At 45.2% G+C, this 18,267-nt stretch overlaps 1 protein-coding gene across 4 annotated transcripts in view; it reads right to left on the bottom strand.

The window, feature by feature from the left end:
- Nucleotides 1-18,267, bottom strand: part of DVL3 (dishevelled segment polarity protein 3) — a 59,362-nt gene that overhangs the window by 26,491 nt on the left and 14,604 nt on the right. For all 4 annotated transcript variants that reach the window (XM_066603099.1, XM_066603073.1, XM_066603082.1 and 1 more), the window contains exons 2-3: nucleotides 4,449-4,518; nucleotides 790-911 (exon numbers count right to left, since the gene is read on the bottom strand). In XM_066603099.1, coding sequence (XP_066459196.1) covers nucleotides 790-911; nucleotides 4,449-4,518 — 192 coding nt within the window. The remainder of the gene's footprint in view (nucleotides 1-789; nucleotides 912-4,448; nucleotides 4,519-18,267) is intronic.

Raw genomic sequence — 18,267 nt, 5'->3', positions numbered from 1 at the left:
TTAAAATACCATCCGCGGGTGCAAAAATCAATTTAATGGACCGCGGATGGCAATGATTCCCTATGGGCAAAATCCGCTGCGGATTCCGTGGCGGAAATCCGCAATTCCATTTACCCAGTGGACATGAGGCCTTAGTGTTTCATAGCTCGATATAGATATTTGAATGCCAAGGTATTTGAAGGTAGACGTGTACTCTAATGGTGTCCCAGGCCCAAGCCCTATGGGCCCAGGTCATCAGTTCAGACAGGCCCAATTTATGGATAAGTCAGAGTACTGATGAAATGTTTAATGGTACACAAGAAGGATTTTGCATCACCCAGGAAAAGCAGCACATTATTGTCATAAAGTGCCAACTGTACCAAGGGCATGCATAACCAGTCAAATAAGGTTTTGGGGAAAGAGATTAACATCAAAGAGTCTGACAAAACAGCCCTATTACTTATGGCTATGTGAAATAAAGCTGATTTTTCCTCTTTACTGGGATCAGAACTCATTATGTCTGTCTAACCATGTGTACAGAACATTACACCTAGTTGGACATTATGATATGCTGTTGAAAAGTGGGCACTCCCCTTTTAAGTGGCATAACTGGGTAATGTAAAGTGTGGCATTAGAGTGCAAAATCTTGATTAAACAGTTTTAAGATGTACTATGTAGTGAATATAGCATGCCAAACTATAATGCTGCGCAGTCTGCGCTAATTGCCTCGCACAAGAAAAACAAAACAAAACAAAAAAAAAAACAACAATCAATCGGACAACAATATACACAAACAACTTATATACTTACTGAAAAGATGGTGGACGGGAGTCTCCAATCCCCCCAGTTCGCTCAATTGGTGGAGGCAAGTCAGAATGACTGTCAGCGCAGACAGAGCCTGCATCCGACTGTGAACCGTCTGCAGAGACCAGCTGTAGAGACAGTCCATAGGAAGAGACGTTAACAGAGACCGCACATTGCCAACCTTACAGCACTTCTTATAACTGTCTACTGCCACCGTGTGCTGAAAGACAGGCACATCCTAAGAAATGCCTGCCTGTCAGCTCTGACTATAGTGTCTTGTACAGCACATCACTCACCGCCTCAGTTACAACACAGTCATGGCGTTATCTGCTTTTCTTTGGAAGTTTTACATATTTGATACTGTGTGTTCTGTAAGGCTAGATAAAACAATGTCTTTATGTGGACCCCAGAGCTTTTATTAAAGGGGTTGTCCCGCGGCAGCAAGTGGGTCTATACACTTCTGTATGGCCATAATAATGCACTTTGTAATGTACATTGTGCATTAATTATGAGCCATACAGAAGTTATCAAAAGTTTTTCACTTACCTGCTCCGTTGCTAGCGTCCTCGTTTCCATGGTTGCCGTCTAATTTTCGCCGTCTAATGGCCAAATTAGACGCGCTTGCGCAGTCCGGGTCTTCTGCTTTTCTCAATGGGGCTCCGTGTAGCTCCGCCCCGTCACGTGCCGATTCCAGCCAATCAGGAGGCTGGAATCAGCAATGGACCGCACAGAAGCCCTGCGGTCCACCGAGGGAGAAGATGCCGGCGGCCATCTTCACCAGGTAAGTAAGAAGTCACCGGAGCGCGGGGATTAAGGTAAGCGCTGTCCGGTGTTCTTTTTTAACCCCTGCATCGGGGTTGTCTCGCGCCGAACGGGTGGGGGGGGACAACCCCTTTAAAATTCTACCATGTTATAATGGCAAACAAACAAAAAGCATGCTTCATTTAAAGGCATAACGCACAAAAACATAACATCCAGGCCTAATGATATAATAATACATGTTGCAATGAACAACTCTAGACTCTGGTGTGCTTCTTTGAAGATGGCTGCTTCCCTATAATGCTGGTGTACACGCCACAATTAGAGGTTAAAGCTCTAGTCCTGACAAAATCTCATTACCTCATCTGACCTGTAGACCAAAAAGATAGAGGAGTCTGTGGTCAGCCATTCTCTCAAAGCAGAAAGACCTGGTGCACGCCATGACTCACAGCACAAGTATGTAGATAGGAAGAAGCTGGCCAAGTAAGGCGAAGACAAAGAGGAATGGAGTAAGGGATTCAATGGGAGAATGCTGAAGCAACACATGATAATAACAGAAGCCTGGCAGGCACAGAGATGGATTTCCTGGATAGGCACACAAGCGTGAAATAAGCTTTTCTTGATTTGGAAGAATACAGGGATAACTGTATCGGTACATAATGGCAGCGCAAACAGGTTAACATGACAGCATGATCAGACGGATGGGTCTGCTTTCATAGAACATATAAAACCAAGTGTGCAGTGCCAGGCAACAAGCTTCTTATGAGCAAAACCTTGTCAGCAAGTATGTCAGGTACAACAGCCAGGGTTGGGGGAAGAAAGAAGCCATTGTCATTTCCTGCAGCCTGGTGGGGAAGTAACAAACCGGGTGCAGGGAAAAGTTAGGAAACATGGGTGCCAATAGGCAAAAAAAAGTAGTACTACATTCATGGTCTCTCAAACTAAGAAAGAAAGGAGTGAAAAAGAAAAGGCAAAAAAAATAAGTGGCGCAACTTTTTTTTTTGAAAAATATGCACGTGTTCAATAAAAATATTTTTCCTTTATAAAATAAAATCCAGCACAAAACAGCAAGCGTTTTGAGGCAATTCTGCCTCTTTTTCAGTCCCACTGGAGACACACCACTGTGTGGCACAGCTAACGGTTGGCTGGTGAGTAGGAGGCAAAAGATAAAATACTATCTCTGAGAATATTTTGCCTCCTACTCACCAGCCAGCCCTCAGCCCTTGTGGAGTGTCTCCAGCTGGACTGAAGAGGATATCACTTGCACAGTTACTGATTTGGCAGCAACTGCAATTCTGATGCATGCACCTCCTTCTACCACAAAAGATAGGATCACCCCTTGAAAAAATAAAATAAAATAAAAATGAATACACCCAGTTTGTTTTCTCCCTTACCAGATCCTCACTGGAGTAGCCTCGCCTCCCTTTCCTTTTGTAACACCTCCTTTTAAACTTAGGAAAGGAAACCTGAAACACAATTTTTTCCCTACATCTTAAGACGGACAGTACAGGAATGCCATCCATGTGCTGTTTTCTTCTTTTCATCTAGTGTACTTGAATGGGCGAGTCTCGTCTGTTAACGGATCAGAACAGTGCATGTGACGCGGTTCTTCCACATGGTTAGTGTGGGGGAAAACCCCAAAACAAAAACAAAACTCGGTAGCGTGTGTTGCACCATAAAATAATGTGGGTTTGTATGCTGACCACGTGTATTTTTTCTTTTAAAACAGTGTGGAAATAAAATGCTACTGTGCAGCAAGCCTTAGTGTAATGTTAGGCCCAGGAGGAGAGATACGGTGTTTTTTTTCTCTTCTATTACTCTTTAATCACAAATTACAGATTGGTCAGCATTTTAAAGCAAAAAAAAAAAAATTATGAAATCCGGAGTGGAGACAAGGTAGCGAATTATAGATCTTTCCATTATATCTTGGATGTAGGATCAAGTCCTGCGGCTGGCTTCAAACCACCGACCAATTTTGCAATGTGTGAACAAGGCCTAAGATACAAACAGAACTCATGCTTCTATTAAGTCAATTCCCACTAACTAAAAAGTCAGACCTAATTACTAGAAAGGCTGAAAGCTAATCACATTAGCCAGGGGCTCATGCACATGGTTGTACAATGGATTGGTCAGTAAAGGTGCCAACAACTGTCCGGCCACACAAGAAGGCTGTTAAGGACTTAAAAGAAGGAGTAGAAAGAAGTTACTTTAGGCCTCCTTTCTATCTGCTCTGGGTGATTTCTATTGTTCGGCTCCTTGGAGCTGAACAAAACTACTGTACCAACCAGATTCAGCACATGCCCGAGTTGAGCAGTACCAAACGGACCTCCACTGCTATAATGTGGTCCACCTGGCATTCCAAACAGCATTGTAATGGACAAATAACACTGCATACTATTTTATCCATGATTTTCTGCCGATTTTGCGTCGGGGCGCCGAAAGGAATCCCCAGTACAGATGCCAATGGGCCCATAGAACATTAATTTAAAATGGGTTATCTGGGGACATTTTTTTCCCCAAAAGCTACCCACCATGCTGTGCCAACATAAAAAGCCACCTCCACCACTGGTGCCTGGTCTCCTGCCGGTCTTCCCTTCTTGCTGTAAGACATGACATGCAGACATAGGGACCGCTGCAGCTAATCACCGGCTGAAGTGAGCAGAAGACTGGCTTTAATGGTCATAAGGTCTCTGTGTCGGAGAAGTCATCGGTGGCTGCCTGCACTCAACAGTGCAGACCAGTGGGGACAGGACACCAGGGGGAGAGGGCAGGATGGAGTCATTTAATGTCGGAAGAGCATTAGGGCAGCTTCTGGAATAAAAGGGTCTTTGAATAGCCCCTTTAAATGCATCAACCAATTGTAAAGAATATACATTCAGAATATCTTGTTATTTAACTCCACTTACCCAGCATACAACTCTTCCATTGAAACATGGCAGTTTTGCATTGTCATCAGAAATCTCTTCTTTTACCACCCTACAAGAAACATATGAAGAATTCAGAACACTCAAATGGGGAGAACACAATAAACATTATTTCATAGTATGGGAAACCCCTCTGCTTGTGCCCCAGTGCAGTTAGGGACAACCCTCGCTGCAGCACCTGCCCTATAACTCTGCAGTACGCTAGTCTTCTTGGGATGACTGACAGCCCAGCTGTTTCTTTAATACCCAGTATCACAGAAACCTTCAGTATTGGCCATTTAACTCCTTAAATGTTGTGATCAATAGTGACTGCGGCATCTAAGGAGACTGACAGAGGAAGGAGGTTTCCTTCGTTAGCTCACTGGTGCCACATGGTGGCAGATGTTTTTATGGCAGCTGGGGCCCAAAATAGGCTACAAGATCCGCCATGGCATTGCTGCCTGTACATGCTCTACATTTAAAATAAAAATCCAGCCCCTAGGAGGAGTTGTCATTTTGCAGTAAAACTTTGCATGCAGTTACATCTCAGGCAGATATACAGATGATTACCATTGTGGTGTAATTAGATGAAGGCTCTTGCCTACTGAGGCCCTAAAAGTGGTTCCACCCTTGGTCTATAAAAAGGCTCTGAGGCTACTTGTGTAGTGGACCTCCATTTCCTTTGCTGTGTATAGTTTGTTGACCACTAGACATTCATTCCTCTAGGATGCAATGGAAGAGATTTTGCCCAGCTAACTAGTTTGAGAGTGGCACACTATTAAAATGTGAGAAGTGGATGGTCCCATTGATGAATTGCCCCCCACCTGGGCCGTTCTGACCACACTGTTACAAGGTGTTGTGACAGATGCGCGAGGGCACAAAAATAAATAAATAAATAGGCAACAAGACTTGGGATGCCCTCAACAGAGCACCACTAGAGAGGATTGGGATCTTGTCCAGTAACCACAAGTTGTTCCAACAGTTTTCCAATCATTACAGTTCTCTGTATGTCACAATCATTTCCAGGCACTTGGCTGAAGGACATTTGGTTGCACGACACTCCTTACATGTAATGCCTTTGACACCCGCCGTCGCCTCAGTTTGCAGTGATGTCGTGAAGGACAAAACTGGGGTACTAGAGCCTCCATCACCACCTACATGACATCTTGTATCCAAGCTAGAGGTGGTACAACAGGGTACTAGAGCCTCCATACTCACCCGTATCATATCTTGTATCCAAGCTAGAGGCGGTACAACAGGGTACTAGAGCCTCCATACTCACCCGTATCATATCTTGTATCCAAGCTAGAGGCAGTACAACAGGATACTAGAGCCTCCATGCCCGTCCGTATCACATTTTGTATACAAGCTAGAGGCGGTACAACTGGGTACTAGAGCCTCTATGCCCCCTGTATCACATCTTGTATCCAAGCTAGAGGTGGTACAACAGGGAACTAGAGCCTCCATGTCCGCATCACATCTGGCATCCAAACTGGTGGCGGTACAACAGGGTACTAGGGCTTCCCTTCTTGTGTGCCGTGTTCTGCAATAAATGCTTTTTTTGCTCTGATATTGTAATCACTTACATCAACGTTACAATCACACAGAGAAAGTTTCATTTCGACAACTCCTAGGTGTTTGAGTTTTTTGTGACAATGAGTGCATTATAGGCAATGCTGCTTTGTACCCCAAAACAAAAAAAAGTGTAAAGTTAAAGAGTTCAAAGAAAACTAAAACACTACTCTTGAAATTGTTAATAACTTTTCCCATTTAAAAAAAACAAAACGACATTTAAAAAAAAATAGTTTACCATAAAACTGGTAAATAAGATATAATTAGTACTGCAAAAAAATGTTAACATGCAGAATAAAAGAACGAAAATAGATTTGCTGTCCTTTTTTCCCACAATGCCCTTCCACTCTCACAAAAAAATACATTAATCTTCACATGGCTTCCTAGATGGAAAAATAAGTTTTGGCTCTCAAAATGTGCAAACATGATTTTCCATAAAATATACTTTTATTGTGCAAAAATACTAAAACAAAAATGCCCTTTGCATATCTGGTACACTGCACATCTACTGACCCGCAGCACAACGTCAGCATGGTATTTTTGCTGCATGGCAAGTTAAGACTTTTTAAAAAAAAAAATGAGTCAAGTCACAAGGAATGGTTTTAGAGAAAGTGTAGGCTGCATTCACACAGGGTGGATTTGCCGCGGTTCTGCCGCAGCAGATCCGCCCGCGGCCGCTAATCTCAGGATTAGCCAGCCATGTGGACGAGGTTTCTCAGAAACCTCGTCCACACGGGACGGCTAATCCGCTGCGGTAAATCCGGTTGAAACAAAGAAGCAGCATGTCTGTTTACTTTCGTTTTTTTGTTTATTTATGTTGCGGCCGCGCTCTCCTCTATGGGAGCGCCGGCCGCAACGGAAAAGCATGCGGCCGGGCCGGTTCAAAGCCGCGGCGCGACTGTTCTCCCGGCGGAAATTTTGCGGTTTTTGCTGCGGCCAAACCGTGATATATCCGACGAAAATACGCCCCGTGTGAACCCAGCCTAAAAGCTACAGTCTGCGGACAGGACTTTTGCTCTGACAGCATTCAATAAAATTGTTATACAATGGGAAATAATTCACTTTGCTTAACCATCGCCTTGTAGACAAACTGAAGCAAAGGGATTCATACGGAATCATAAGGAACAAAATCTTTCAACCTGGACTTAGCGCATTATGGCCGCCTGCAGACAGCCGAGTCGGATCCCACTGTGATAATTCTCGCAGCGGGATGTAGTCCCGTGCCCCTGCAGAGGCCTGCAGCTTACCCGCTCTCGGCATCTGCATTCTCAGCGCTAGCGTATGTGCAAAGAGGAGCCGGCCCGTCACCACTGACATTTCTGTGTGGGCCTCTGCGAGCCCCGCACAGGAATAGAAGATGCCGCGATTTGTTTTCCGTGCGTGCTTTCACACGGACAAATCACGGCCGTCTGCCTAGGATTGCATTATCTACGGCAATCCTATGCAGGCGGGCACGGGCGGAAATTCTGCAGGAAATTCCACCGCAAAATTTCCGCCTGTGTGCACTTGGCCTATGGAAAACACGCTCCTCAGCTGTTCCATTTTGCATTCTTTAAACTTGTGAATTCATAAGTGACTTAAGAAAGGCGCTTCTATTTATTTAATGTCTATCCATTTCAATTTTCACCTGCATATATTACTTTAATCTATCTGTAAGTTCCCCATTTAGAATGTGCTCCATGATTAACAATGCTGTCCAGTGTACATCCTGTGCCATGCATGCAGTCCAGGAGCAGCCACTCAAGGGTGCATACTGCTGTACAGGATGTCAGCGTGTTTGGAAGCGCAGATCCTGGATCTAAATACGCAGCTTAAGGGCTTATTCACACGTCCGTATACTGGCCAGGTTTTCATGCCCGGCCAATATACGGGGTCCCTTCCTGCAGGGGGAGGAGGCGGGCCAGAAGCAGTGCACTGAGCTACCGCCCCCCACCACTGTTTGCAATAGGAGGGTGGAGGAAGGGGGGGGGGGGGGAAATGGAGCCAAGTTCCACTCCATCCCACCCTCTCCCACTGCAAATAGTGGCGAGGGGTGGAGAAGGGGCGGGAGCTCAGTGCACTGCTCCTGTCCCGCCTCCACCCCCTGCAGGAAGGGACACTATCGGCCAGACGTCTGAATAAGCCCTAACAAAGAGATCCATTGGCAATATGTACAGGAGTTTGCTGCTGACTGCGTGGACAGTCCCTGGGGCAGATGTGGGGGTGGAGGTCAGTAACCATGCACATATGCGTGTAGATAAGTGCAAGAAACAGGTCGCAGACCGTTTAATTTCTCAGTGTACGAACGCGGCATAAGCCCTATTACTTTTCTATAGGCAGCATATGCTGTCCACATGCAATACATTGGCGTATGGGTAGCGATTTCATACGCAACCCCAATATGAAACAGAACGATGAATTTTAAAAGAGAAAAAAATTCAACAAAAACAAACAAAAACACAAGTCACACTGCGCATGACAGTGTGCGTTTGATACACCGCAATCCGCAGTCCACCCGCTGCCGCAGTCCACCCGCTGCCCACACCCGGTCTCTGGTAAAATGCTGTGGGGAGACCTGCAGCGTTCTACCGAACGCCCGTGGTCATGAGGCCTTTGAGTCATTACAGAATGAGCGTTAACGAAAGCATATCTAAAAGGCAACAATATACACACTAATGTCAGCAATAACAAGCAGCTTCAGACAAAATACACAAACACCGAGATACGCTTCCTCCAAAACAAGCCAGCGCACAATGCATATCAAGCTGAAAGCCAAGCAATGTGTTTCAAATCAGGCCAGTCACCGGCAGAGAATGAATGGGGAAATCAATGCTAAACAAAACCAAATGGCACATTAGGGTAGATGATTCGGATGCTCTCCAAGCCATGACCTTCTAATGTCCTAGTAAGCCTATAGCATTGTGACCTGCACACCCAATTACCTTCCCTTGGGACACGAACAGATGCCTGCAAGTCACAGAAGCAGACACTCCCAATAACAAGCCTTCCGAATAAATTCCATGTTGGGAATATACAAACACTATAAAAGCAGACGCAAGAATGGGGATTCCTGCTGGCACAGCTGAACAAACCTGCTAAGCTGGGGAGCACACACACAACAACACTGCTGTTCTGCTGTCAGGGATGCTAGAACTTCGCCTTTATTGGACGACACTTTGTGGAATACTTAGCTTGGATATACTATGGACATAAGAGCAGCACACAGTAGAACAAATAGGCGCGGAAAACACTTTGTTTTCTATGTGTTGTAAGCGAAGTGCTATGACGGTGCGTTGCGTTTGGCTTCCACCTGCCTAACCCCAACCAGTTCAGGTCACTGACTTTGTACATGAACTAATGACATTTTCAAAATACAATGACTTATGTAAGGATTAGACGGCCCAGAAGTCAATGTGCACCGACAACTGCAACTCCGTATTTGCTCAATCACACTATGCCAACTGCGTTACCAAGCAACACTGCTAAATGCATCACATCTTGTTTCACTAATTTTCTAATTGTTTTTAATTTCTGATTGCAGAAGTATTTTCTTAGTCTTGTCTGTACAAGACTATGGGGCGGCCATCTTGCCTGAACTACAGTTAATGACATTTAGAGAAGCTTTACAGCAGCCTCATGGGCCGTTCACACAATGGACAGGAGTTGACCTATTGACTTCCATGGAAGACTGTTCTAGACATGCTGTGACATGTGCAGGGAGGGGAGGAGGTGCGCTGAGTGTATCACCTATTGTGAAGGATACGTCCAAAATAATTTTCTGCGTGTTTTGTTTCAGGCTCCATTGATACCTGGGCTCTGGCAATGCTGACATTACTTATTTTCCCTCCTTTCATACCTGTTTTCCGTTTTTTTGGTTTTCTTTGTTGAAATTTATATTAGAAGATCAATTAGATATATTGTTATACAATATGATTAACTTTACAGGTTAATTTATTTACTAGGTTATAGATCTATTGTGGTATGATTATGTTTTCATTTGGCATTGGACTCTCAATCTATGTTGCCTGATTGACTGCTTTGGTCTGAGATCCTTCAACATAGATTGGTATTCTTTTGCTATGGCATGATGCCGGCCTAGTTGCTAGGCTTCCAGCTTGTATATGATGACTTGTGGTCACATGACCGCTCATCTCTGATGATGTGGTCAATCACAGTGCGATCATGTGATTCTAGTCCTGTGACACCGATGAGGTCTTCTGGACATGTGCAGACATTCTTCCGGACATTAAAGGGGTTGTCCCGCGAAAGCAAGTGGGTCTATACACTTCTGTATGGCCATAATAATGCACTTTGTAATGTACATTGTGCATTAATTATGAGCCATACAGAAGTTATAAGAAATTTTTCACTTACCTGTTCCGTTGCTAGTGTCCTCGTTTCCATGGAGCCGTCTAATTTTCAGCGTCGCGCTTGCGCAGTCCGGGTCTTCTTTTCTGAACGGGGCCGCTCGTGCCGGAGAGCAACTCCTTGTAGCTCCGCCCCGTCACGTGCCGATTCCAGCCAATCAGGAGGCTGGAACCGGCAATGGACCGCACAGAAGCCCTGCGGTCCACCGAGGGAGAAGATCCCGGCGGCCATCTTCAGCAGGTAAGTAAGAAGTCACCGGAGCGCGGGGATTCAGGTAAGCGCTGTCCGGTGTTCTTGTTTAACCCCTGCATCGGGGTTGTCTCGCGCCGAACGGGGGGGCTGTTGAAAAAAAAAAAACCCTGTTTCGGCGCGGGACAACCCCTTTAATATAACGCTGCCCATACTTAACTCATGGAGGACTGGAAGTTCTTTTACAGCAATTGCCTTGAGCCCTGCCATATAATGAAAAGGTACCGCTGGGGTTAATGTGAGCCTTGTTCATCTGTACATGTGTAATGGATCTGCTGTTGATTCTATTTGTATGTATGTGCATGTGTTCTGTCACTAATAAGCTTGAAAAAGACCTGAATACATAGGTCGAAACGTCGCTGCTGTGGGTGAATCTTTATGAAGCAAAGTCTTTGTAGATTTTACTCTTTTGCAGCTTCCATTGCTGCCATAATTTCTATTGTGAATGGTAGGTGCTGTATTCTATAAATCTAGGCGTTTTCTCTCATTGTAATCCTGCATGCGATAACGGAAAAGTTTACTCTAGAAAATAGTTTCAGACTATTAGGCTTAGGGTGCATTCACATAAGCGAGCTCTGTGTTGTGAGGCACATAAAACTCACACTCAGGGCTCCTGCACACTGGCGAGAGTGATAAATCGGGATGTGATTGATGCCCCAATATCGCTCTTGCAATCCTTCTTGAAGCGCTGGATGCGAGGAGTTTCCGCAGGGAAATAGCCTCCCATTCCTCCAGGGCTAAAGGAATCTGTAGGTGGGCTTAATATATACACCTCCCCCTTCCCTCCCATAATGTATTTCAAGCCCCACCCACCCCCAAAATCCTTGTTGTGGAGAGTCCCTTGCCATCCTCACCCATTGTTTTCGGTGGGGCTAGCGCTGCTGCCACTGCCGCCTCCATTGGAAAGATGGGCAAGATCGCAGAAAGAATGGACATGCCGCGATTTGGTTTAAACACTGCATCGCAAGTGTCAAAACATCGCAAGTGTGTATGGAGCCATTTGCTTCATAATTTTGCGATTTCTCACAGCGCTAGGAAATCATGCGATTCCCTCGCCAGTGTGAAGCCACCCCAAAAAAGACTTCATCGGTTTCAATTAGTCTATTTACTTGTGATTTTTCTCTCGCAGCAATGCTGAGACAGAATAGTCACAGCATGTTCTATTTTTCTGTGAGCCCGCACAAATCTCAGCCATTGTGTCCAGTGGGTGAGAAAATAAATCAAATTGCACCCCCATGTACATGCGAGTTTTATGCGACTGTGATGCAATTTTTAATTTTTCCTATTGAAAATGCATGTGAAACGAAAAAAAAAATTATATAAAATTAAATCACATGTTCAGCTATAATTTTGTTTTGCAAATTACAACACATTCACAGTGACTGTCTCAATTTTACAAATGTAATATCGGTTAAAGTTTCTCGGACAGAGATTCCGTTCGCCTGTGTGAATGCCCCCTAAGTAGGAAAAATGTAAGTTTATAGGATTTTTTTTTCTTCTTTCAATATAGATTGTGTGACTCAAAAAGAAAAAAGTAAAACCACCAAGAAGCTCTTTCCAAATAAACGTCCACAATAAATCAGATAATTGTTATTAGTGGGCAGTTCCATTGTGCTTCACTCTTCATGTCTCTATACAGAAGCCCATTCCTATTGTGGCCAGCTGTCATCGCAGGGCTGAAAGTCAACACAATCTGCCAGGCTGCAGCCTTATGTACCCCAAATGGTTCCATGGAGGTTTTCCTTCATCCAGCTCTTCTCTTGGATCGAATCCACTTTATACACAGGGAAAAAAAAAGATAAAATGCTAACATAGTAAACTAATCACCAAGCGTCTATTGCCACTAGTGTTTGCGGGGAGTCTTTGATTACATAATAAGGGCTTACTTTGACTTGTGTATATCGGCTGTTTTCTCGTCAGGGTTTAATAGGGATAGCCAATAGCTGCTCTTCCCTGTGGATTTGGATGTCAACACCAGCATACTAAGTATGTTGTATGGATACCATTACAAACCACGAACAGGTTTTTGGACCTAGCCACTTCTGAAGGGTAAGATTGTTCTGATGTTAATCATTGATGATCCTTGCTGTTGTAAATCACGCTTGGTTTGGTATCTTGATTGTGTTTTGCTGCAGCCATTATACTCATACGGTTCCAATATTACAAGTTTTATAGAATAAAAGTTACATTACAATATTGCTATTAGTCATCAATGAGTTCCCATGACAACCGGGGGCCTAACAAAAGGCCCTACTAAGCCTAGATTGTTAACCGTTGTTGTGTACTGCATTAGGGCATGGGGAAAGAAAAAAATATATAGGAATTGCCAATTCTGTGTGCAATTGATCTGAGAATCAATCAAATGCATTGGATTACACAATTCCGCTCACATCAACTGGTCGTAATTGCGCAAGCTGCTTGCGGATATAGAATACAGCTTGTTCTATTTTACCGCGGAATCCACGACAAAGAGCCCAATGTGCTCTACGGTTGTGGATATACCTGCAGCCCATACACAATTAAGAAACAGAGCGGGAAATCGAACCCCCCAAAACACACAGTACATTACACGGCCTCTGTTTGCCTCATTAAAGTGAATGGTTCCTCTGTGGGATTCGTCTGAATACTGTGTTGAGGTATACAGACAGAAGCCGCTGCCATTAAGCTCTGCAGACATCCAAGCCGATCCCAGACCATCACTTAAACCACACGGTGAACATTTAAAGAAAAAACGGGGAATTGCTTTCACTTTTCGAAAACCCTCCAAAAATATCAGAAGCTAGTTGATAATGGATTCCGTCAGATAAGGTATAAATGGACTATAATGGGTTCCCTCAATTTACCAGAAAAGCACTGCTTTCTTCCTGACATTTATGACAGAATGAGCCGACAGTAACCTGAACAGCGCTTATAATGCAGATCGGGATATCTAAGAAAAAAAAGTGTTAAAAAGTAGGATTACCAGAAAAACAGGATTTCTATAATAAGTGATTTTCTAATGACATATTCCATTTAAAAACAAAATTATTCACCACTTCTCATCTCTAGTTTTGCTGTAACCAGTGCCACGGCTTCTGTTTTTACAGGATGAATGACAGATGTGAAAGGACCATTAAAAACATCCCCCACCCCTCTTACTTATAATGGGTCCATCTGGTTGCACACGCTCACTTGGCATGTAAGCATCAGCAGCACATGGGTGCTTAGTAGTAGTGTCCGAACTATCCCCCAACTACGAGATCTCAACACGGCAGCCCTTAACTAAGGCCCCCTGCACACGGGCGGATATTCCGCGGTGGAATTTCCCACAGATTTTCCGCCCGTGCCCGCCTGCATAGGATTGCATTACAAAACGCAATCCTATGCACACAGCTGCGATTTGTCCGCACGGAAAACAAATCGCGGCATGTTCTATTTCTGTGCGGGTCTCGCAGAGGCCTGCACAGAAATGTCAGTGGTGACGGGCCGGCTCCTCTCTGCGCATGCGCCGGCTGGCCGGCAGCCGGCACATCACAGAGCAGAGGAGAGGAGAGGAGATGCCGGGAGCAGGTAAGCCACAGGCCTCTGCAGGGGCACGAGTCCGCATCTCTCGCAGCGGGATTCGACCCGGCCGTCTACAGACGGCCTATCTGATATATATTCACAACACCTTAACAGGGTTGTACCAGACTTTCAAGTTATCTCCTAACAACAGGATAAGGGATAACTTCATGATCAGTGGGGGTTTCCCATGTCTGTTGTGCGCCTACTGCAGTCCCCTGCAGCAAGGAGGAAACAAAGATACAACAGTCACACAAGCACACCATTCGCTTTCAGCTAGACCCCCGAGATACCCAAGCGGCACCCACTCTGGTATTTGTCAGCACCAATGAAATGAATAGAGCACTGACCGCACTCCATCCAGAGTGACATCACTGCAGAGGGAGAAGTGACCCCCACAGTGATAGGGGAGTGGGGCATAGAAGTCCTGTTCTTGCTGATCGGTGGGGGGAGTCCTGTTCTCCCTCTATGGAAAATAGACGTGTAACCCCAGAGGGAAACATAAAATCAATTACGGTTTCCGTGGATCAGTTTTTGTGTATATCCACATTAGAAATGGGAAAATCAAGTAGCCTGAGAGTCTGTTAACAAGGCCTGGTCTTCAGTGCTACCGTAGATTAGTAAGGGTCAGCAGAAAAACTGCCAGCCTAGAGGGGATCTCTCATGTAACGGTGAATGTGGTGATCAGGAAAAAAACAAAAACAAAAAAAAACATCCCATGGAAGGGGATGACAAAAAGGGGTCCGAGAAGGATTCCTGGGTTAGTTCTCAACATGCACAAGAATACAGAGTAATCTTAGGTTCCATCCAAAGACTCCAGCTGGGAGGGTAGGAGGAGAAAAGGAGCATTCAATATGGGGAGTGGGTGCCTGTCCAGACAGTGCTCCTTCCCCTTTCCTGCTCTTCTCACTTTCCTCCTCCCTTCACCCCCCCCCCCTCACTTTGTTCTACTCTATAAATCCCCATCGGTGATGGACTTTTCTTTCTTTTCATGGTTTATGTAGTTTGATTAGCGGTATTCTCATTGAACTTGAATCCTTACATCATTATGCCAGTTTGCTTTTCTTCTTGGAATACTTAAGAGTTATATAGCAAGTCGGAATGTCATAATTACAGACTGCAGACTCATCCCCTGGAGGATTATACCTTCTTCCACTTCTATGTCATTGTTAACCAATGTCAGTATCTAGTGGGGTTTTTTTTGGTTTTTTTTTTTAAACAAACGTTTTAGATAGAGAAATTAAACAAAAAAAAAGAAGAAAATCATCCTAACAAATGCAGAGTCAAGCCAACTGCATTCGAATACAACACTGGTGCTCCTAACAAGTCACAATATACAATTCATCATTTCCTACTACAAATTGGCTATATCAGCAGATGACCAGTTTGAGAAACTATAAGGCAAGCCGCCATAGGGGCGAGACGGCAAGCCGCCATAGGGGCGAGACGGCAAGCCTCCATAGGGGCGAGACGGCAAGCCTCCATAGGGGCGAGACGGCAAGCCTCCATAGGGGCGAGACGGCAAGCCTCCATAGGGGCGAGACGGCAAGCCTCCATAGGGGCGAGACGGCAAGCCTCCATAGGGCAAAAAGGCACAAACATTGCACCATGCTGATGGGAGTGAAGAATTTGGTACAAGTAGCATAAATTGATGAACCCTTCTTTTTGGAGTACTTCCATGCCTCCAATTAATTTACATCAACAAGAAGCCATCCTGTCCACATGGGCCAATATTCCTGCAGATTTACGTCAATACCCAGTACAATCTATGTTACGATGAAATGCTGCGATTCTGAATGCCAAAACTAGGTCCAACACGCTAATAGATTGGCCATTTTATTAGAAAAGCCTTTCGGTCTACATCCCAGATCACCACCGCTAGCTTTGCGCAGATATAGAAACAGTGAGGAATTCTGCTCAGAAGCCTATTGAACCAGGAATGTGCCTCTGGACTACAACTACCTTCTGTAGTCAGGATCAGTACACAGCGTAGGCATATTCACAAAACCCATTATGTCACCTGGCAAATGGTTTTTAAAAGGTGGACCGGCTTAGGCCTTTTTGCATGGCCAAGAAAAATCGTGTCCTATCTTTGGGCTTGCTCTCACATCTTCCTTTGTTCCCAGTGGGGCCAGCGGCAGTATCGCACCACATGCTAGGTGCACGCAGTGCGATGCGAAGTCTCCCCATTGAAGACAATGAGAGAAACGCCGCAATCCTCTACCACAGCTGTCAGCAGGAAGGGAGTATAGCCACGGCGGAGGTTCACCACCTCCCTGAAGTGACGGAGGCGGTTTTGCTACAAAAACACTTGGCATCCACGGGTAAGTAGTATGTTGGCGAGCGCGATATCGCACTTGCCTGTGTAAAGTTAGCCTTAGCAGATAAAAACAGTAATTCTACACCCGCAGCAAATACCTGCCATAGCATGTTATGCAAAGTCGCTTTTCCCTGCCCATGACGGAAATAAACTGCGATTTTTGTTACTCGCAGGTGAAAAATAAAGGAATAAAAATCACAGCATGCTTTATTCTAGTGCGGGCCTCACATGGATGGCTTCCATTGAAGTCAATAGAAGCAGTCCGTCCCATGGCCCTTCCACACTGAACTGCAGAAGAGTCGCGGGATCCGTATCAGCAACAGTGCAGGAGAATCTGTACTGCGCAACGGCCGGCACATGCGCAGCACAAAATGACAAGTACGCAGGCATGGCCGCCGAGGCACCGGGTCAGGTTCTGGTGCGAGCTCCCGCATCTGGAATCCGACCCGGCTGTGTGCATGCGGCCTAATGCAGGTAGCCTAAAATCATGACGTTCCTGATTAAAAATTTTAAAAAAATGAAAGTGTGTTAACATTTTTCTAATATTGGTATAAAAACAAAACCTTTCCACAACTGTGTATAAGGCCGGGCTCACACAAGCGGGTCAGATTCCTCACGCAGGAGGCCTGCAGTGGATTCAGGCTGTGAGCCCGGCTGGTGACCCGGTGTACCAACCTACTGTACTGCAGATGACTGGAGGCTCGCAGGTGGTCATGCACAGGACACCTTTTCTATTTGTATTCCCTGCGCCATCGCTAAGGCCGTCCGCATGGAGTCTGCGGCAAAATAGAGCACACTGCAATTTTTCTTCCTCTGGCAGAACACGCAATTCATATCCACAGGGTGTACGAAAAATAGAAAATGCATGCCTTTCAATGCCCGCGTTTTACCATGGTCGTCCACGCAGACGCCGATCATGGAATCCGCAATACAAAACCACCCGTATGAGCCCGGCCTCAAAGTAATGGCTTACAGTACAAAACAAATTGTGCAAAAAGAGCTGGTAAAGCAAAAACAGGTCTTTAAAGAAAAAGGGGGGGGGGGGGAAATAAGAAAAGAAAAAAGGGGGTGGGGGTGGGATTAGTCTCAGCAGGAGAAGAGAATACAATGTCTGTACCTGATGCACGCAATGGAAGATAGGTGAGGAAACAAATCCCTGCAAGGAGGCCAGAAGCTCCACCACAACTGCAGCCTGCCAACTATAAACAGCATTCACAGAGAACTCTGGAATCTACAGGGAACGGGCAGCCGCTAATATCACAAGAAACATAGCACAGTCCTGAAAAGGTATGGGTGTATGTGTTTGAGAAGTACCTTCTTGACAAAAAATAAATAAAATTACAGGCACCTAGAAGTTGTCGTTTTGCGGCAAAACTCGGGGCATATCTGCCCGAGATATCACTGCATGCAAATGAAAGATATGTCCTTCATGAGGTTTATAGTCAACAGAATATGCCAACTTCGACAGCCTATGCGGTCGCAATCTAGAGGCTCAGATACAACAAATGAGGACAGATACGCCACAGGATACCATACAGAACCTCCATGCCCACCAGTATCACATCTTGTATCCAAGCTAGAAGTGGTACAACAGGGTACTAGAGCCTCCATGCCTGTCCATATCACATCTTGTATCTGAGCGAGAGGTGATACAACAAGGTACTAGAGCTTTCTGTTAAGGCCTCATGTCCACGGGGAAAATTCAGGCCCGCTACGGATTCTCCATGGAGCGGGTCCCTCCTGCCCCGCGGACATCAGCGCTGAAAATAAGAATTAATAAGAATTAACTTACCC

The sequence above is a fragment of the Eleutherodactylus coqui genome, chromosome 1 (genome assembly GCF_035609145.1).
Source record: "Eleutherodactylus coqui strain aEleCoq1 chromosome 1, aEleCoq1.hap1, whole genome shotgun sequence".
Lineage (NCBI taxonomy): Eukaryota > Metazoa > Chordata > Amphibia > Anura > Eleutherodactylidae > Eleutherodactylus > Eleutherodactylus coqui.
Note: the sequence above shows the minus strand (reverse complement) of the source record. Positions and strands in the feature narration are given on the sequence as shown.